Raw genomic sequence first — 21,831 nt, forward strand, 5'->3', positions numbered from 1 at the left:
ACCTCCATCCAGCCCCTCATTATCTGGTCTGGTTTTACCTGTTAAAGCTGGAGTGGAATGGCCCTCCAGGACTGTGCATTAGTAAAATACGAATATTTTAAACCTGCTTGATATAAAGATCATCTATCTGGATCAAGACAGACCTCTCCACTGCTTTTAGTTGTGGTTCCAATAAAGGAATTCACATGAAAGGCCATTTACGTTGACTTTAACGAAGAAGGCATAACAAAACTAGGATTGAATGCACACAGTGCTCGGATTAAAAAGGCTATGATTGCATGTGTAGGTGGGAGGGGGCTGAGTACCTGAAAAAAAACAAAAAAAAAACAAACTCAAAATGAGTATTTATCTGACTCAAACCATGCTGAGTTCTAAAAAAAAAAAAAAAAAAAAAAAAAAAACCACAGACCTCTTTACTCAGCATGCTTGCTACAATTAAAGGGACAAGAGCACTTCTGCTTATATCAAGGTTAAAGTGGAGGTAGAAACAAAAAAAAAAAAGAATCCATGTACGCTAGGACTCACACCCCAGTGCATTTTGGCAATTGTAGTCTGGCTGTGAAAGGTACCCATGGCAGGTAAAAAAAAAAAAAAAAAAAAAAAAAAACCATACCAGAATGCACTGGGGTGCAAGTTGAAAAGCCTGGACTGGCCCACACTGTCCTTGTGAACATGGAGTCATATGGTAACTCAACATTTATTAAGTGTTTCAAAGTGGGTTGCATGAAGCAAAATTAACAGCAGGCAAGCCAAACTCTCCCATTCAATGGGCTTCAGTATTTAAAAAAATCTTAATACATTGATTTCAAATGACAAGAAGATGTGGGTAAAGTGCTGCTAAACTCAATCAGTATGCTAGGGGAAAGCATGCAACAGGATTGCATATCAAATCATACAGTACAGCTACTGTGGCATTAACAAACACGCAAGGTCATTACAAACATACAAGCGATGCTTTGGTATGAAGACAAGCTGAAAAGGCACTTCAAACATGATCAAATACAATGCGTGATAATAACAGCAATCTCTTTCTCTTAAAATTAAACACTTTTTTTTTTTTTTTTTTTTTTTTTTTAAATACTTCCTGCAGCTAAGTTGGTCTGAAACCAAAGTGGTACGAAACTGAGCTACTTGGTATATTAAACCAGCAAGAAAAAGCAATAACTGTTCATTCAGTGCCCAGAGAGAAAAAAAGCAACTTAAAAAATCCCTGAAAAAGTTTCTTGTACTTAATTACACATCCTTGTATCTTCAGCTTTACTAACACTGATACCTGGAATCACAGCAAACACAAGAATACACATTTCAGAGTCCTATTAAATGCACACTTTCTTTTTTTTTTTTTTAAGAAAAATACAAAAGTTACAAAAATAAATGAAAAGAACCCTCTTTTCTGAGGTTTGAAGTTGGCAGGTTTTATCAGTCTGTGGCAGAATCAAACTTCTGGCTACAAAAAAACCAGTCACTGTGCCTGTCCTGTTTAAAACGAACGCAACAGCATTCAATTTAATTATCAGGCAGTTATCACACACACACAGCAATGTGCACATGTATTACAACACCCCATTGCTTCTGTAGTTTTGATTGGTCATGTATATGAAATCAAACCACTGGAACATTATCAAAATAAGCAAATTATTGATTGTTTAATTGATTAATTTAATAGGCCTCACATGCAATTAATTTTAAAAAAGCAAGAGAAAAGGACCACAGAGTCACAAATGATAAAATGCAGGAGACTTCTTAGAAGCTGTTTAAGATGCCTGATTAAAGCACAAAGCGGTCTAACATTTTCACACGAGTGCCTATTGTTTCAATATCACTGATTGATAAACTGAAATTCTCACACCCAGAGGTGTTCATGCAGGTATGTATATAAAGGATATAAATGACAAATCTTGAGGTGTTATAAATTTGCACACTGCTGTGTGTCTATATATATATATATATATATTATATATATATATATATATATATATATATATAAATTTGAAAGGAGACATAAATGAATCGACATTTGATGTCCACAAAAGGCTAGAATGATTTTTTTTTTATTTCTCTGCACAGCCCTTCAGCTGTGCAGAAAGAAAAGTAAACATACTGCAGTATAAGTTTATTACAATTGAAAAAATAATTTTAGACCTTTTGTGTACATCCAAAAAACAACCTTTTGCGATATATAACAGTCTTACACAATAATAAAAAAAAAGCAATGCTACTTTAAAAAAAAACAGATAAGCGTGCGTCAAAGCCTCATTTATTTATGAAGCGATGCTCCCCGCGCACTATGTGCGATGAGAACTCGTATCTGTCCTGGCTCCGGTATCCACACACGTTGCACTCGAAAGGGTCCCTGAAGCCATGGCAGCCCATGTGGATGGTGAACATGACGTAGTCGAGGAACAGGACGTGGCAGTGCTCGCAGCGGAAAGCAGGGACAGCCTCCCCCTCCCTGCCAATCACCCTGAACACGTCGTGGGGTGACAGGGGGGGCCTGCCGGCCTCGTAGGGTCGGAGGGGCAGGTCTTTGAGGTGGTGGGGGGGGTGCGGGTGGAGGTGGGGGGGGTGCAGGCCGTTGTGGGGCCGGGTGAGGAGCAGGTGACCCAGGTTGTAGATGCCGTGCCCTTGCCCTTGCTCCTCCTGGGGGTTGCTGTCTGCTTCGACGGACTCGTGCCCGCTATTGCTGGGAGACGGGCCCCGGTTGGAAGGCTGATGTTTGACCCGCGGGTGCTGGTGGCTCCCGCCCTCGGATTCGTGGCCGTTCATATCGGAGCGGGTGAGAGAGAGGGGGAAGACGCTGCTGATTACAGGGACCATCTCGGGAGGAGGAGCGCCCGCCGGAGGGGTCTGGATCAAGGGTCGCATGTTCTCGGCGCCCATGTAGCCTCTGGCCTGCTCCATCATGCCCCGCTGGATCAGCTCGCTCTCTTTGCTGTACATCAGGCTGGTGTTGTAGTTGATGTCCAGGCAGAGACGTTTGTCACCTGTGAGTTGGGAAATAATGAAAATGAACGGCTTTGTCTAAGGAGGAACACACTGTCCTGTAAAAGGTTCGATGCAAGCCAGATTTTTCTTTTATGCCTTTTAAACGTTTTAAATCAGGCTTGGGTACGCAAAGGTGCAATGTGTTCAACTGTCTTTAACAAAAAAATAAAAAATAAATAATAAAACTGTAAGAGTCCTTACCGTAACAGGCCACAATAAAATATGTAATAGTGAGTCAGCCAAAGGTGGGTGACGCACGATGAGCAGCAGTTTACCACAAATACTACAAAGAACAACCTGATCACGTTTTATTACAAGGATTGTGGTTCAAAATATTACCATTACCATCGGATGCTTTCAGTGTTTTTTTTTTTTTTTTAAAGCTGTGCACATGTATTTTTGCAGATGTGGTTCTGATGTGTTGGTGTCGTTTCGCAAACAGACGGGCTGTAGGGACTCATGCGTCTCTGGTTAATTCGGTCCTCAAAGATGAGGTGGAGCAGGGTAGAGAACTATAACCCCGGTTTGGGTAAAGCCTACCCTGGCAACAATTACAGACTGATTAGCGCAGTCTTGGTGTCAGGTCTCAGTCCCAGCTCTCCCCATGCTGGGATCAAATCTGGACCCATTTCACCACTTCACCACCAAGACCTAGATTCTCAAAGCTATGAACTCAGTATCGACATTTGCATGTTTTTTCTAGGAAAGGAGAAACACGCCAGTTTAGAAAAAGTTTAGATATTTAATGCTGGAGCTTGTAAGTACTTGTAAACTGTAATCTGTAGTTGTACTATATAGAAAAAAAAATCTGCCGACAACAAAAACAAAATCTTCTCTCTCAGCATGGTACTCTTTATCGATCCCCCTCCTCTTTTATTTTACTCAAACCCCCATGAAATGGTTGCTAGATTTGCTTCTGAAGCCACATAGCTGGGACTGCACAAGTGTTTCGGCTCTATTATTAACCGCCTGCTTGAAAGCGATCTTTTTGGAGTGCAAAGAGCTGTTGCATGCTTTGCTCCTCAAGCACACTGTGGGGGGAGAGGCACAGCGAGCAGCACAGACCTCAAGGGAGACCACTTGAAAGGGGTTTTAACTAACGTCTGCCTCCTGCAAAAGTCACGCTGGTCACAATCTAGTCGTGATATCAGCTCCACTGCCAGGCTAGAAAACAGCAGACCAACAATTTCCACTGCATCCAGTGCTTTAATTCTAGGTGCACACCATTGCTTCCTGAGCCTTTGATACAAAGGCATTTATTAGCAAACTGATGTTTCCGTTTCACTGGTAAGGTTTGGCTAAGTGTCAAAAGACAAAGACTGTTTGCAGGGCTACTAAAATTGCTTAGGGCTGTAGTCACCTTCCAGCATTTGCTGAGGTTTTTCACAACCTCATCTAGAACTTGAACTTAATGGAATGCCTGTCTGTCTTCTATAAGGACCTACAGCAACCTTTAAAATGTTGAAATGTTTGCAAGGCAGCCAATTGATAATCGTGAATCAGTGTTGCTACTGTGTGCAACACTGATAGGGGACACGACAAAAAAAATAAAAAAATCTGCGTCATGGAAAGTATTTTTATTTTCTTGCTTCGCGCATTTAGAACGTTTTGCTCATTCCGCTTAATCGCCAATCAAACAATTGCTCTCTACTCCACTTTCAAAAAGGAATTGCAGGTTTTACAGCATGTTTGTTCGTTTATCTATTTAAGGTCACCTTCATGATGAGTTTTAACACCCACAGAGCAAACGGGACGTTGTTTTCTCACTTCAGCTTAAAGGAATGGTCTTCAGACCGCAAGCACTTCACACTAAACCTGGAGCCTGACAATCTCCCATTCGCAATAGCAGAGCCTGTGACTTCTTGCCTCCTTCCGCCCTTCGTACTGCACTGATCTTGGGCTCTGAAATGCACCTTTGGAAATTACACCCTTCTGCAAGCACTGTGCAGAAGCACCCTTTAAAAAAAATTAAGGTGCATCAAAAACTTAAATCTGCACTTATTCAAACATCGAATTCCTTAATTGTTTATACCCTATTATATAACTCTGTATGATTCTACTGTGTACTGTTTCAGCTTAGACCACCGTTGCCATGCTTAGTAAGTATCAGTGTAAAATGTAGTTGATTGTGGGGGAGCGAGTTGAGGAAGCATGCTTTCATTGAGCGTTGTACACCAGGATCATGCCTCAATGACTGATACAGTGGCAGCAAGAAATATTTAAAGGGGACAGGAGCTTAAAAACTACCTGGAGAGAACGCAGCAGCAAATAACTTTATAACTAAGCCACACAACTACAGCTGTTCAGAATTACAGTGCAGTGATACCACTGTTCCAATTAAACGCACTTTCAGTTCGACAGCAGCTGTTATGCATGCAGAGAGAGAGAGGGAGAGAGAGAATAGGGAATATTTGAAGAATTGCTTTCAAAAATCCATCTGCATGCACATAATGAGAACCCATATCTGCATCTCGCTGCAGTCTCCCCGTTTTATTTTCATGTTGTTGTTGTTGTTGTTGTTGTTGTTGTTGTTATTATTATTTTTAAAGATGGATCAGTTTGTTATCAAGAAATGCATTTAAATAAGCATATGAAGAACTATCAGGGACTGTGTAGAGCAGACTGAAAAAAAAAACTCCTGTTTTGCATGTCAGTTGGTGCCAAGGGTTTTGAGAGAATGTTAAAATGGCTAAAAGCGGTTTGCAAAAAAAAAAAAAAAAAAAACACACACAGTATGATCCTACAGTATGACTCACACTTAACAGAAAATGATCCGCAGAGAAGCGTTTTCTGCTCTGTTAACACCTTTGATGAGAAGACCCTGTAACTTTACACGTGATAGAATCTTACTGTTGCAGCTGAACTTGCAACGGTGAACCTCCATTAGACACAGTCAAAGTACAGAAAGAATTCAGTACTCTAACTTAAGCAACGGTGTGTCTATTTATTTTTTTATTTATTTTGCACTGAATGCATCTGGAAGTTTTCGGATTAAAACAAATGTTTTTGAAACGGTTCTGCTTGAAAAACAAACCTTCCTTGCTCTTATTTTACTGAAGCTTTTCGTGACTCACGTGATGGCAAAAGTTAAATAGGACTGTAACTTATAACGAGAGCACATTGTTGGAGGCTGCACCCAATGCTCTGTACACAAAACACGGTCTACACCATATATATATCATTTACTATTCTCATTAACAGCATTACATCGCCCACTCGATATATCGCGGGTGTCGGGGTCCAGTATAAATCTGCTATATATCGAGAGCTGCAATATAGTGAGAGACCCATAGAAAAACAAATAGGCTAACAAATAAATACAGTACAAGCACTCCCTCGTTTTATCAGGGTGGCGTCAGGGTCCAGTATAAATCCTCTATGCAACCTGCTTTTCCTCATTTTTTTGTATAAAAGCAGCACCCTGTTTTAGTTCGTACAGCGGAAGGTAATTGCTTCTCATCAACGAAAGTCTCCAATTAATTTCACGAGTCTTCCTCTCTTTGTCAAATGCACAAACCCGCTGCATTGAACGAATCCATTCCCAACACAGGAGGCGTGGGTGTATGAGTATTATTATTTGTATTGTGGTTGCATAGCAACACATTCAGCGGCGGTATTACATTATTTCATGTATTTAATCAACTGAAATCAATCCTTCATGCCACACTTTTAACCGCTAATAAAAACGGTGTTTCTAACCAGCATTGTTTTTCACAAATGCCACGCAAACTGTTTCAAGAAAGACCTAACCCTAACCATGAAATAATGGACATCAGTGAAAATATCACTGAATGCAAGTCGGACGAAGGAATTTGTTTGTCAGTTTGAGGGCTTTTTGAAAGGATGAATTCATTGTTGTTCATCAACTGCGTTGGCAGTATGGGTTTGCTGGAGACCAGAAGGCCGCAAACAACCAATTATTATTACTGATTTAGTGTTAAAAAAAAAAAAAAAAAAAAAAAAACAGCAATATAATAATTAGTGCTTTGACGAACACAGGATTTCATGTTCGGATATTCTTTCAATTTCAATATTCGTTCGTTTTCAAAAAGTAATAAAAACCATTATTGCTCAGAGGGGAGACCGCATAGCAGCAGGGGCTCCTTGCACACTTGAAAGACATACTCATACTTCTAACTGAATAAATGCATATCCCTTTAGCTGTGCAATTGCTTTAACATGTTGCTCCAGGGTAAGAAACACTTCTTGTCGTTTCTGTGTTGTTATTTTTCCTTTTAGAGTGAAATTGAAACTGCTCTTGAAATGTAATTTGCTTTATCAGAAATCTGTTTCCCCATTTACATTTATATATGTGCAGTTTCATATGTGCCTCCAAGTCGACGCTTCTGTTAATATATTGTTCCTTTACAAATGTTTAACTTTAAAACGACTTTGTACAATGGATAACAGATTTAATATGACATAATGCACATGAGACAACAAAGCATGCAATATATTGAAATAAATACAAATTTGGTAATTCAAAATGTCAATTAAAAGGAAGAAAATGTACCCAAAGTGTATGAAAAACCCACAGGCAGAACCAGGGTTTCTAGTGAGGCGACCCACATGGAGCCTGGGGCTAAGATTAACTTGGGCCCACATGGGCAGCCCAGGGGGCCCAGGAAGTAGACCCGATGGGGCCCGCTCAAACATGCTGGCTGGGTAATAGCGGATCTATTTTTTTTATTAGGCTTTTTGTCCATTTTAACATGTTTTGCAGACCCAGTGTGAATGCAGCCTAATTTATTTTATTTTTTTTTAAATGTTATAACAGTCTGTGTGAACTCTATGGACTTCGAGACGTTGCCCTGCCATACCTTTGAAAAAAAACAAAAAAAAAACACAAGCATTATAAAAGTAGAAACTTGGATAAGGAAACTGACCATGGTACAACTGTGCACACAATGACTGAAGGAGAGATACCTTGCATTTCACACAGCACAGGGACAGTGCTGGCTTTCTTGTTATGAAATGTACGGTGTCATTTTTTCGAATGTATGCATTTTTTTGTATTACAGTAATTAACCCATGCTTCACCTTGCTCAGTGTTGCTTTGTTTAAATTGTTCTGATCAATATATGGCAAGCACAGCTTGCTGGTGGCAAATAATCACATTTTAGTAACCGCCCCCTCCCTGTACCTCAACAAATCACACACCAGAAATAACACAATAATGGTACCTTCTGCTGTTAAAACGCGGTGCGATTTAACAAGATACAAAAATGATAATCGTTTTAGTATTTCCTCTGAAGAGCCAAATTCTGAGTATATGGATCAAGAGAAAATCTATCTTAATCTATTTTTAGCAGATAAAATGATTCATTCTTAAGAATAAAGCGAGCGTTTTCAAATAGCTAGGTATTGTTTCATGAAACCTAAAACACGCACCATTTGTTTTTAAATAACTTAACACAAAACATCTCAAGATATTATGAGTACTGTATTGAAAAATACATTTAGACACTTGCTTTCGTCACGTTTATAGAAATTGACAACACGGATAGCATTTAAAACAGGCGCTGCCTATTCAAAAGGACAGAGGAACAAGGAGACATTATAAAAAATAAACACACACACAAACCAAGCAAGCAACAACTAAATCAAACCGTAACGCTGTATTCTGATTTGAAACAAACCGGCATTTCTTTTTTTTTTTTTTTTTAGCAAACCCACAAGGTACATTTATTTAGAAAAGTCACGCTTGTTTTCAAAATAAACCTTTCCAAATACGATTCGTTACATCACAGCCAACGTTAAATAAGTTTCAATTTGCCTTTTTTTTGTTTTGTTTTGTTTTAAAGCACAATAGCTTAGTTTTAAGGTACAGCGATAACACGAAGAATGACCGCAATCTTAACAGAGTGTGTTAAACAGCAAACAGGTTTGCTTGAAAAACAGGGGCTCATGTAAATAAGACGCAGGCTGTACAAGCTGATGAAAAAAAACAACCCAGGAACACCTGAGACCTCCCCTCTCTCACGCACACGCACACGCACACGCACACGCACACGCTCTTACCAGTGAATTTCTGAGGCAGGGAGCGCTTTCTCTTGGCCACGCTGCTCGCCAGTCTGTCCAGCACCAGGGTGCGTTCTGTCCCCATCGGAGTTTTAGCGGGTATTGCGTCTTCAGACACTGTTTGCAGATAATAATAATTATCAGATAAATACATCTCTATGTGGTTTTTTTAAACAAAGTGCAGATTAACAACAAGAAGCTGAGGATGCAAAAAAAAAATAAAGCGCTCACCTCTGGTATTGCCGTTACCTTTTATTTTCTCTCGCTTTTTTTTTTTTTTTTTTTTTTTTGTTTCCCCGCTGTCTGTCTCTCCAGCTGAGAGGAAGTTGGTTAAGCAGTCCTGACGTAATTTTAATTTTTGCCAACTGTTAAGAGGCACAGGTTTGTGGCCAGTAGAAGTTCAAAGTGACTTATAGCGAGCGAGAGACACCCTGTGGTCCCCAAGAGCCGCGCCTGGACTGTACACATGTCTTGGAAGAGGATGTAGTAACGCTAACCAGTAGACGCGTTTATATCGTGTAAGGCTGACTGCTTGTGCTAGGGCTCCAACTGGCTTGATGTTCCGAGTGTAATGGGGTGATGTTTCTATTTATTTATTTTTTATTTATTTATTGCTTTCTCTTATAAACTCCTATCAACAGCGCCAGCGAAGGTTACGTGCTGGCTCCCCAAGATCGTTTCGTCATTTTTTTTCTATCGTGACACCGTTCATCACGTCATATTTCTTTTCTTTTTTTAAAAATATTAAAACGCAGTTTCTATTTCCTACAGTTCGATTATTACAAAAAGTTGTACGCTTATCAGGAAGCAACTGGTTATAAATCTTCGAATCCAGTATAAATCCTGTTAAAATCTCGGATTGTTCTTTCCCAATTATTTTGTTTTATTAAGTGACAAAACTAATGGTGGACCCCTCACTGTATTTTCTATAATGTACAGTATTGTTATAAATGATGGAAACAACTACACAGCAAGACTAGGTGTGGGAATTACATTGCTCACTCAGACCCCTTACTTGCTAAGATCCCTGAATATTTCATCGACTCCTCTTTGATTTATTGAACAGACTGCAGGGACTGGGCTCATTGCTAGAAGGTTCAGTCAGCAAACAATGACAATAAAAGTGAAGCTGTGTTTTTTAAAAAAAAAAAAAAAAAAAAAAAAAAAAAAAAAAACACACATTCATGTTTAATTAGCTTAAAAAACTGAAGCTGTTAAAAACAACTCAGTTTGGTTTTTTTCCCTTAATTTACGGCATCACCTTATATATATTTATGCTACACACGCATATATACCCGTGTACATTTTGACTTGAAAGTAACTGGGTGTGCTCATTTCGGTTTGCTGCTTTGGTTCAGGTTTGCACGCTGTTTTTGTGATATTTTTAAAATGCCATTTTTGACAGAAAGATATTTAAAAATGTCATATAAATGTTGTGCTATAACTACTTTGCAACCTAAAAATAAAGTCTACAAAAAAGGTCACAAAACTATGAAGATTTTTCATAACCAAAACAAACAAAAAAACAACTCTCTCTCTCTCTCTCTCTCTCTCTCTCTCTCTCTCTCTCTCTCTCTCTCTCTCTTTTTAATTTCAAATACAAATAGAAAAATAATGGACTCAAAGAAAAAGTAACAAAAAAACCCCAAAACAAGCAAGAAAAGAGGCCTTGCTTCCTGTGAAGAATTTAATGTGGTTGAAAAAGTAATGGAGAGAGAGACAGACAGAGGGAGAGGGAGGAAGTTCGTTGTGCAACCTGAACCTTTATCTGATGAAGCAAGTTCCGAATCACTGGGCCAGAGGGTTCAGGTAATCCTGTGTTACATAAACTGAGCCCAAAGTCTGGCAGCTTTCAACACTGTTTCCTTTACAACCAATTAGAAGCGTTTACTGCTATCCACCGAGATAATAAAGGTACATATTTGACATCATTTCCTTTATGAACCGCATCACCCTGGTGTCACTGTGCTGAAAACAGCGACTGCATACAGTTCATTCTGTTGTCACTTACAAAGGGCAGATTCCTTTCAAAGGGCAGCAAGCCCAACGGATGTACAGGCCAATGCATCTCCAAGTCCCATTCAAATAGTTTTTATTCTTGTATGATGTTCTGTAGCTCTCGAATGGATTGATTTTTAAATCAAGAACAACAACGCAGTCCAACTTTTGGCTGGTTTTAGGCAGCAACCTAGTGGAGCTCCTTCCTCAACCCCAGTCAGTACAGAACTGAACAGACAGGCCAGGTGCAGCATTTTATACACACATGCACTGTTTAAAACAAGTAGAAAAAGAGAGTTTGGAATAGGTGTCACAAAACACTATAAAAACACACAAAACATGAAAACAGGAGGAACACACAGACACCATTTCAGGAACAGTGGCTTGAAACACTTTACCATACCTCGCTATTTTTTGCAATGCTTACCCTAGCTTTACCATGCTCTCACTACCCTTTATTACACTTTGCTGTGCTGTTACTATGGGATACTTTTATAAGGGGTACATTACCCTGGTGACCTGTAAATAAATGTATAAGTTTCGGCAACCAAATTATGGGCAAGTTTAGAGCAATTTGCAAATATAAGAAACCTGGTTCAAATGAGTGCTTCTGTGTTTGCATTGCACAATGGTTACTATCATCAGAATCTTTTGATGACACGACTCTCTCACACACACTCACAAATATTTCTTCACACAGCCTTTGATGCAGTTAAATAGGTCAATGCATAAAGTGACCTATAACGCTAACAGCCTTGAAACTAGGCTGACTAATTTAAAGGAAACACCATGAAGCAAAATCCTCAAACAAAATGCTGAACTCAACCGTTAACTCCACAATCCAAAAATAATTACTCTGTGGTTTTTTATTTAGGAGTTTCAGAATAACAACTTCAAAAAAGTGTCTATACTACTTTCTATAGGGCTGCAATGTGGGCAGTTTATTTATTTTCCCTGACACTGTGAAGACACTTTTTTTTTTTTAAATTCAGGTTGTTAACACATTTGAAACCTCAAGGTGTGAGAATTTCAATTTTCAGTCAGTAATCAGTGATATAGAAACAATAGGCACATGTGTCTGAAAATGTCAGACCCCTTTGTGCTTTCATTAAGCATCTGAAACAACTTCTAAAAAGTCTCCTGCATTTTATCATGTTTGGCTCTGTTCTCCTATTTTCTTTGCTATTTTAAATTATTTATTAAAGTCCTCAATTAAATTAGACAATCACTAATTTGCCTGTTTTGACATTTATCCATGATTCAGTTCCAGTGGTTTGATTTCATACGCACGACAAATCAAAACTACAGAAGCAACGGGGTGTTCTGATACAGAAGCAATGGGGTGCTCTAATAAATGAGCACACTGCTGTACATCTATCAAAAAACAAGAGGCAGGGAGAAACACTTAAATAGTTCTATAGCTTCAAAATTATTTTATATACCCTCAAAAATGTACCAGTCGAGTTTCAAACGATTATACATTTTTACAATAATGTTTAAAACACAGGCGATGCAGACTAGAAGCCAAACAAGTTTTTGCAGTAAAATTTATCACAAAGGAAACAGGACTGACACTAACAAATCGCATTTTCTTTGTGTGAGAGGGAGGGGGGTTAGATCTTGACAATTTCAACATACTAGACCTTTATCACAAGGCAAGTGAACTAAAAATTCACCCGATATCGACCAAAGAAGTTTCTAAAAATGAGCTTGATTCAAAAGTACCCTGCTGGTTTGAAACCAGGCTTTCACCCTCCATGCCCTCCTTAGCACACTGCGATGGCTCTTGTGACACAACAGGTGCTTATCAGGACATATTGTAGGTAGACAAGGTTGTTTTCAAAGGAAAAGTTCAAGAAAAGTAAAATGCTTTTAAAGCTAAACATGTTTAACAGCTAGGGTACCCACCCCAAAGGACCAAGGATCAAGAAAAGATAAAAAATGGGGGTGGGGGGTGGAATCGAAAAAAAAATTCACCTTAAAGATTGTCCTTTTTACCAAGCTTTTTAGGTGAATCTAAAAACATTGTGGAATTTCTAACAGGACAACTGGTTCAAATCCAAATCTAGGATATCCACCTACACTTAAACTAGGTTCACTAAAAGGTGAACAAGTTCTCCTATCGAGGTACCCCTGCCGGTAAGTTAGTTTGCAGATAAGTAGAGAGGCTGACTGTAGGGAAGCCATGAGCAGGATAGCTGCCCTCCTCCATTAGACAAAGCCAAAAACTGTGGCGCACAGCAGGGGGTGTAACGGATTGAGGCAAGATATAAATCCCTTCCTTGCCCATCATTGGACGTATTGTTTATCGAAGGACAAATAAGATGCCAGCTATTCGTTTGTTTTTGCATTGGAAAGCGCCTATATGATTGATGTTTATGTCACCACTTTGCTTAATTACAGTGACCAGGTTGTATGGGACTGGGGAGTCAAATTAGCAGAGCGCCTTTAGAACAGCCAATGAAGAAAGTTCTTAGAGATGATCGCTGTCACAGTAGGACCCTACTCTTCTCCACACCACCAGTTTGCATGCAAAACAAAACCCTGCCAGAAGGCCAGTACCATTACAAGTTAGTTACTGGCAAACTGGACCTGTTCTGTTGGGACGAAAGGGTTAATGGGGCTCTTACCTCTGTCCCCGAGTCCTTTGCTTTGTATGTACACATGGCAACGCTCTTTGTGTTCTTCCAGTGAGCTGCGCTGCTTGTAGCTCCGTCCACAGTGCTTGCATTTGTACGGCTTTTCCACTAAAAAAAAAATCGAAGAAATGAAAGAAAAAAAATAATCAAATGGGCATTTTGGGGAACCAATGCTAATAGAAAGGCAGTTCTGTGTGTGCTAAGCAGAGTACTTTCTTTGAGATTTGCATGAAGGAAAAGGGTGCTGGTCATTGGAACAGGTGATGAATTCTGCTGTAAAATCAAATGCAAAGTATTTTAGAGGTGCTATACAGAAATACGGATTTGTATTCATGAGATGCTTCTAGATTTCATTCCTTAATAACAGCCTAGAACAGCTTTTTGAACAGCCAACTTTATTTAATCCAGTGTTTAATGCAAACAGCTGCACGGTAAAGTAATATGGCAGCAGCTTGAGTTGAAAGGTCACAGCCTTATTATTTATTTATTTATTTCTTAGCAGACACCCTTATCCAGGACTATTTACAGCTGTTACAAAAGATCGCAGCACAAAATATCACACTGTAGCATATCACATTAGAGATAACAGCAGTTATAAAGTACAGTAAAATCAGTAGACAATAAGATCAAATTCAAATAACAGCAAAATAAAGAATACAGGAAATAATTACATTTAAGAGCGTGTTTGAAAAATATTTGCTTATGAGAATGAAGTCCATTAAGAGCATGTAAGTACAACAGCTGGGTGAGAACGCTTTCAAATAAGAGTACAATCAAGTACAATACACAGGGAGTGGGTATAATTAAGAGCAGTAGTAGAATACTGCAAGGTATGGAGCAGTTCAGTGCAGGCACAAGCTGATGCAAGAACTGGAACAATCGGGCTCCCTATAGCCCAGAGTATCACATTGATTGCAAAGAAAATGTGGCAAAATGACACAGGCCTACATGCAAGAGGGCAGGCAGATTTCACAATATAGAAAACAGATCCATTTCAGAGCTACAGAACACCGTAACAGGCAAGAATAAAAACTAGTTAAATGGAATTTGGAGATTCATTGGCCCGTAGTTAATCAAAGTGTGCTGGAAAAAGGTTGAAGAAAATGACTTTATTACTTTGATTGGCGTTCCTGATGTTTCTAAACTAGTGATTGCACAGGCTGCAGCTGATCAATCCCACTGATTGACTGAAGCCTTAACTTACTGGAAGTAAGATGTTTCACTAAGTTCTGTGCTGTATTGGAAATATCTCTATATCTCCGAGTAAATCTAACTGAGCAGGTGATAAAATGCCTCACCTGATTCATAATGCAGTTTCTTTTTTACTGAGTCACGATAAAATAATCTGTTGCTGTTTTTTTTTCCCGCAAATGAATGGTTAATCAATCGCTTTTCTCGTTTCTTACTGCACATCTGAAACGCTGCATCAGCAACACGTGAAGGTGTGTGGTTGTCATTACATAACAAAAAAACAACTGTGGCTGGGCTATTCAGTGAAGCTGATACTCCTGCATAACTCTGATTGTGGGCAGCTTTGATATCAAACTGGATTTCAGTGGTACCATTATTCTGTTTATCCCAGCCTGCTAATCTGACTTATTGCATTACTGAGTTTTTTAACTGAGACCTCTTGTAAGAAACAAGACCCCAGAATGCGACAGTGCTAATCTCGGGATGAATACAGGAGCTGTTTGCATTTCTCTGCAATGGTAGAGCTATAGATAAAACAAAGAAACAAACCAAAAAAAGATACATATTTTTGTGGCTCTGATTTACGTTAAACATATATGCCGCTTATAACATACGTTTCCCAACACTACCCTATATGGTTGTGGTATATGTCAATTTTTAATTTAATTACCCACACTCTCTGCAAATTGCCAATGTTCTACATTTATATGGTGGAGTTTCCTTACAAATAGCTGCCTTTCAAATAAAAAGACATCGCTTTTCCATACACTTCTTGAATAAAGTTTCATGAACACGGTAAAACCGTTTAACTCAAGTCCCTTTGGTGGACATCGAATTTATTAAAAACAGACTTTTAAAAAGGGAACAATCTCTGCCAGGTTAAAAGTTTTGTGAACAGGGCGTCAATGGCTTGCAGATTCACCTTAGTTTACTGCAGCGAGGGAAAAAAGGTGATTCAATTCGAAACTGCAGTGGCAATGAATTTCTGTAAGAGCATCGTTAGATAATATGTAAGCAAACCAACAGAAACTGTCGGTTTGCCACCGCAAAAATATATTTTTTGTTATTGTTTTTTAGTTTTTAGTTTTGTTCTTTTTTTCACCGACATCCCATAATGAGGGATACGTAACTAATTAATTATTGCGGCTGGGAAACTTTAGAGGAGACAGATACCGTAAATTCAAATACCAGCATCAAAACAAGAGAGGGATTTTTTGCACTCAGTCCTTGTTCTGGGATGTGTGAAACACCGCAAGGGCAGCTTGATGGGTATTGTTAGTCAAGGCAATCCAAATCGCAGCACAATCGTATTCACCAGTGGTCAACAGCAGGCTAAACATGTGTGGTGCCATACAGCACATCCAACACAGAACCAAAACCGGACGGAAAAGCCACGAGAAACTCTAATCAGGAGTTGATTAGATAACGGTGATGATGTGGACATTCGCTCGAGGTGGTTAAAACGTTTGTCAGCTTGACGTATTTGAGTGAACACAAAATCGACAACATAACGATTGGCACAGAACTCCGAGGGGGCCTGGCACTTTCTCTAGCGTGGTTTAAAGGGTGCAAGTAGGATCCCAAGTCCCAGTTATTAGAACTACCTCTTTGAGAAGTGTTACTGAGCTGATCAGTAGGGTTGTCACCTGCTGACACTTTAAGACAGGCCTGGTTTTTCAGCAAACGGATTTATTTTACTCAACATGTAAAGTGAGTGTGAATTGCGTTGTGTTTTACCTACTAGTTACCAAAAGCACACGCCTGCCCGGGGAGGGTTGGAAACTACTACCTGTGAGGATTGTTTCCGCCAATCGGACCTACACAGCCTGCTGACTGGCTTTTGAGTCTGATTGGGACGGGACCGTACGAAGCAGGAAGACATCTTAAATAAATGGTCAACAGCAGGCTAAACGTGTGGTGTCTTACATACATACAGCACACCCAACACAGAACCAAAAACTGAGTTGACTAGATTGGAAAAGAGCGAGGGGGGTGCGAAGCCTGAGGCGTTACCTGAGTGGGTGCGGAGGTGGCCGCTCAGGGCGTCCCGTCGGCGACAGGCGTAGCTGCACATGTGACACTTAAAGGGTTTCTCCCCGGAGTGCAGCTTGATGTGACGCAGCAGATTGCCCTTCTGTGTGAACGAAGCTCCACACTGGGTGCAGTGGAAAGGGCGCTCTCCTTAAAGTATTAGCAAGAAGAAGAAGATGATCAATCCTGGGTTCTCGTTTAACTCTAAAACTGTGTTATTAATTAGTCATTTAGCAGACGCTTTCACCCAAAGCAACTTACAAAGACTAGGGGGTGAACTCTGCATCACAACTGCTGCTGCAGAGTCACTTCCACTAGGGCCTCGTTTGTTTTATGTCTCATCGAAAGGATGGAGTACAAGGAGGTTAAGGGACTTGCTCAGAGTCACACACACACACACAGCGAGTCAGTGGCTGAGCCAGGATTAGAACCGGGGACCTCCTGGTTACAAGAATTGTTATTCAACCACTGGACCACCAAGCCTCCTTGTCTTATCACTGCTGAGTTTGTCAGATTTTTATAACTGGGTTGAATTTTACTGAATATGAAGGGGGTCTGTGCTGCTCAAACTGGTGGGTCGCAGAAGGTTCAGAGATTATTATTATTATTTTTTTTTTTTTTTTAATTACCATACACATCTTAACCGATATATATTAACTTAAATCAAATCTTGTTGCTGACACCTCCAGGCATGTCAGCGTTTCTAGATGCCGCTGTGCATCTGACTGGTGCCTTTTTAAGCATTTTTTTTTTTTGGATGAAGTCCGCTGTCATCTGGAAATGTATGTTGTTTATTGGCTTACTGCGTGCTGTGCACCTTTAATAAGCGCTGGACACAATCGGTAAACTTATTTGCAGTGTTAAGTTTGCTCTTGTTGTTGGATTGGTGGCTGGTTCGTGCAAAAGAAAAAAACACAACGGCATTGACATACAGAGAAGCCAGAAGCATGTTGGATGTTTTAGGAGGAGGGGGGGTGTCGAGTTCCACAGACAAGAGGAACGGGGGATCTGTCCAAAAAGTTTGAGAACCACTGCTCTATAAATGTTTTATCTAAATACCGCTATTTAACTCTGCAATAATCCTGCTGCAGGTTTTCCCACAAGCATCCTACAGTATGTTGATACACTCTCACACTCTGCATACAATACAGAAAAAAAGAGGGAAATGAGGACCTGAAAGTAATCCGGATGATCAGGCAATGTTTTGATCAGATTTCTACTAAAAGACCAACTCCGATTACCAGGGAGTTCTTAATAGATTCAAACAGGAAAAAAATGAAATGCTATCAGTTTACTAAAAAGCTGACCAAACAGCTGCACTTAGCCCCAGCTTCAGCAGCGTTCTGCTCACTAGACATGCTGCACGTTTAAATCATATGCTCCAGTCTAAATGCCTGGATTTGACTTGCAGTCATTTGAAGTGCATTACAAAACATTAAACTTCAAAAAGATCCCTATTGTGAAACACATGCGTCGTCTAATTTACGACAAGGCTGAAGAGACATCAGCTGGATTGCAGTTGTTTAGATGTTTAAGAAGAAGTATCTGTTATGGATGAACCAGTGTTTACCAGTATGGCTGCGTTTGTGCACCAGTAAGACGTTAAGGCTCACGCAGGCAAGCCCGCAGATGTCGCAGCTCAGTTTCCCGCTAGACGCCCTGGACCCTGCATATGGACTGGCTTGGTTCTGCACGCCGCCATAGTCGTTATACTCCTTATAGTGCATCATCTCGGCTTCCTGTCGACCTTCCTCCTCTTCCATCCTCGTGTAATCTTCATCTTGCTCATTTTTCACTTGAACTTCAACTAAAACAGAAAAAAAACAGGAACCGGGATCATTAAACAGTCCAGTGACTCCACAGACACAGACCATTAAAAATAAAAAAAATAAAAAAAAAATAATGTATGTATGTATGTATGTATATATATATATATATATATATATATATATATATATATATATATATATATATATATAACCAGTAGGTCTGCCCATTGGGGCCTCATTTACAAGGGAGTCCTGGAAAACAATGAACAAAGACTATAGCAATGTATAAAAAGACCATTACAATGTGAAAAAATAAAATGTGTGTTTCAGACTTAATCACAAGCACACGGAGACCAAACAACAGAATAAGCAAGCCAGGTATGTGTTTGTTAATGTGGAGTGAAGGAGAAGCATTGGCAGGAGGCTCTAAGCAATTCCCAAATATGATCTTTAAAACCAGAAAAGGAAACATGATCCCATGCCATCTTCATACTGCGATGGAAACAATTCCACGTCCTTGGGAGCTGATATGGAAAAGATCATTCTCCTGAACGTGTTCGAACCCTCGGAGCAGCACGATTAACAGAACCCTAAGAATGTAAACTACAGGCAATGCTGGTCCTTTCAAGCCTTTAAAAACACTACATACAAAACAATGCCAGTGATAAAGCCTCTGGTTATTAGGTGAGAGCCAGCCTCTTTTTATGATGTTAACCAGCTTGCAGCTCCCTGGCTTGGATGGGTGTAATACCAGTGCAGCTTGATGGAAACTTGAATCGACTGTCCACATGCTCTCGTTAATCTAATACAGTCAGCACTCGGATATCCATTATAGATACACGTCAGTCATGTTTTACCGAAGAATCAGTACCCATTATATATATATATGTGTGTGTGTAATAAATGAATGCCCTTACCCGTCACACGCGATTTCTGACCCCGTCACCAGTTTCCTGATACAAAGCCTTCAATGTTACAGTTTATCTGAATATCTTATCCCAGCCTCCGTTTTATTTTTTACCGTTACCGTTTCACCTGGTGAAAACACAGCCAAAACAAAGCGAACGAGACAGGCTAGGATAATTTTTAAAATTTTATCTGTGATCTTTAGTTGCTTTTATGCATTTTCCTCTGCACATGAACTGTGACATTAGGGCCTTGTCCAGCTCTATATTCTGCAGTTTAGAATACTGACTTGGGAAACTTCTTGTTGTGTTTTTGGTTTTGCTGAATTGCATTGCCTTTTACGTTTTACGCAGTTCTGTGCATGGATAACATTTTGATTTCATTTTGTTGTTGGGTCGTTAATGGGGAATTTTACATACTGCTACAATACATACCGGTTTTAAAAATATGAACTATATTTCAGTCCACATGTCCAGTCGTCTCTTTTGGCAAATGATATTTTCAGAATCATATCGTTCTGAATTAAAATACTACTTCTTTAGTATAGTACTGTACCAGCAAAACCAGTACAGTACATCTAAATGGAAGCCTACTAATTTTAAAACACACTCCTTTCAGCTATGTATTTTTGACATTGTAACTTTTTTGTGTTCCATGAAAAACGGACAAGGGTTGGAACGAGTCAGAATGAAATAATGACAGTGTTATAGGGTCGGATATGTCAGTGCTGACTGTACAAGAAAAAAAAAAACTGAAAGGAATTAAAACTAATTCAAGCCTGTTACCTACTGTCTCACAATCAGAGACTTAAAAACACCTAAAATTAACCTTGTGAATTCAATGAGACTAAAACTCTTTCTCTAATGAGTTAAAGAGTTCGTCATTTCATTTATGATGTTGCTTTTGTTATTTCAAAATGGTTGAGTGTTCAAAATGAATGCCAGATTGGCTGTCTTCAGCATCACCAACACCTGGAAAAAGTCAAACTGACACTGTATCTAACTAGAGGGGCTGGTATTCTTTAGTTTTTTGTGCCTTCAAAGGATTTCTCTTGCCTGGGCCTGTGTAGTTTCAAACCCATCACAAAGGATGCACCTGACACTGTGCTCAGACCCCAAGCCTTAGCTCGCTCCTGAGTGTAATCCTTTAACAAGCTCTAGTGAAAAATGCAACAGTACTTTTATTTCGACTCCTCTCTGAAGGTGCTTTTTTACTTTTTCATACCCTTAATTGTTATCTAACTGCGTTTATATGCTGAATGCGAACCCAGCAATATCACCCTCCCACACACACACACACACCCTCTCCTTCCCGGAGTAGAAGGACAAACTGATGGGACAGCTCAAGGTGATGATGTCATTCTCATGTACACTACGGTAAAGCCCCATGCAGCACCTATAAACCTGGTCACTCCTTTTACACTGCATCAGAATAGAACCTTAAATGGAATTCCACCCCACAGCTTTCTAGAACTCGAAGGCAGAGATTCAATCAAGAAATACAGCACCGCTGTCTTTATATGGCAGCACTCAGTCAGACCTCCTTGAGCCACAGTATATGGTCTTATAACATGTTAATACAGGATTTTTTGTTAATGTGTCTTGGGTTCTACAACTCACTGCTTTAGCAATCGGAAAAGCAGAGAAAAGCAATAGGCATGACAAGATAATAAAATGAAGATTCATTACTGAGAAGTGCACTGGAAGTTTTGAATTCTATAAAGACCGTACAATTGCACACAAGCAAAAACTGTTATGCCTTAGTTAATTCTACGCTAACGTGATGGATTTAGGTGTAGATTTGTATTTTGCAGGTTTGGCTGCGTTTCTGCATGTTGTTTTGACTCTGGTACATTGTCACCCCACAGCATTCTTTCCGTTCCTAGGCTGCAGCAGAGTGCAATGATTCACAACAGCAGGTTACACGACATCAGGGCCCTGGTTAACACAACGAACTACAGGATAACAACCCGCAGGAGCAACAGACGGGCCCCGAAAACAATGGCATGGATGAAAGAGAGCAGGCCTGTAACAGCCAGCGCGATATCGCAACACAATCTCGCACAGAGAAACGTTTCTTGAGATGAGCACCTGTACATAAACGCACCTGAAGATAAGGGAAGTGCTGAGGTAGAAGGCAAGAGAGTGCAACACAGTCCTCGTGCCTGCCTATTATCAGAGTAGAGCTTTGTAAGAGACGAGCGTCACCATAGACTGTAGTATAAACTCAGTTGGGATGTGTGTGCTTGTTTTTTGTTTAGTTGTTTTGCTTGAACCCTTCCGTGCATGGTG

General features: G+C 39.8%; 1 protein-coding gene across 2 annotated transcripts in view; it reads right to left on the reverse strand.

Annotated features, from left to right (window-relative positions):
* Positions 1 to 1,934: 1,934 nt before the first annotated feature.
* The window catches only part of LOC121324736 (zinc finger protein Aiolos-like), a 34,160-nt gene continuing 14,263 nt past the window's right edge, over positions 1,935 to 21,831 (reverse strand). Inside the window, exons 3-7 of one of the 2 annotated variants that reach the window (XM_041266884.1) lie at positions 18,436 to 18,672; positions 16,848 to 17,015; positions 13,635 to 13,751; positions 9,007 to 9,123; positions 1,935 to 2,984 (exon numbers count right to left, since the gene is read on the reverse strand). In XM_041266884.1, coding sequence (XP_041122818.1) covers positions 2,254 to 2,984; positions 9,007 to 9,123; positions 13,635 to 13,751; positions 16,848 to 17,015; positions 18,436 to 18,672 — 1,370 coding nt within the window. In that variant the 3' untranslated portion in view covers positions 1,935 to 2,253. Of the gene's footprint in view, positions 2,985 to 9,006; positions 9,124 to 9,237; positions 10,532 to 13,634; positions 13,752 to 16,847; positions 17,016 to 18,435; positions 18,673 to 21,831 lie in introns of those variants that run through there. The other variant, XM_041266885.1, reaches the window with a different exon arrangement.

Source organism: Polyodon spathula, chromosome 12, assembly GCF_017654505.1.
Source record: "Polyodon spathula isolate WHYD16114869_AA chromosome 12, ASM1765450v1, whole genome shotgun sequence".
Taxonomy (NCBI): Eukaryota; Metazoa; Chordata; class Actinopteri; order Acipenseriformes; family Polyodontidae; genus Polyodon; species Polyodon spathula.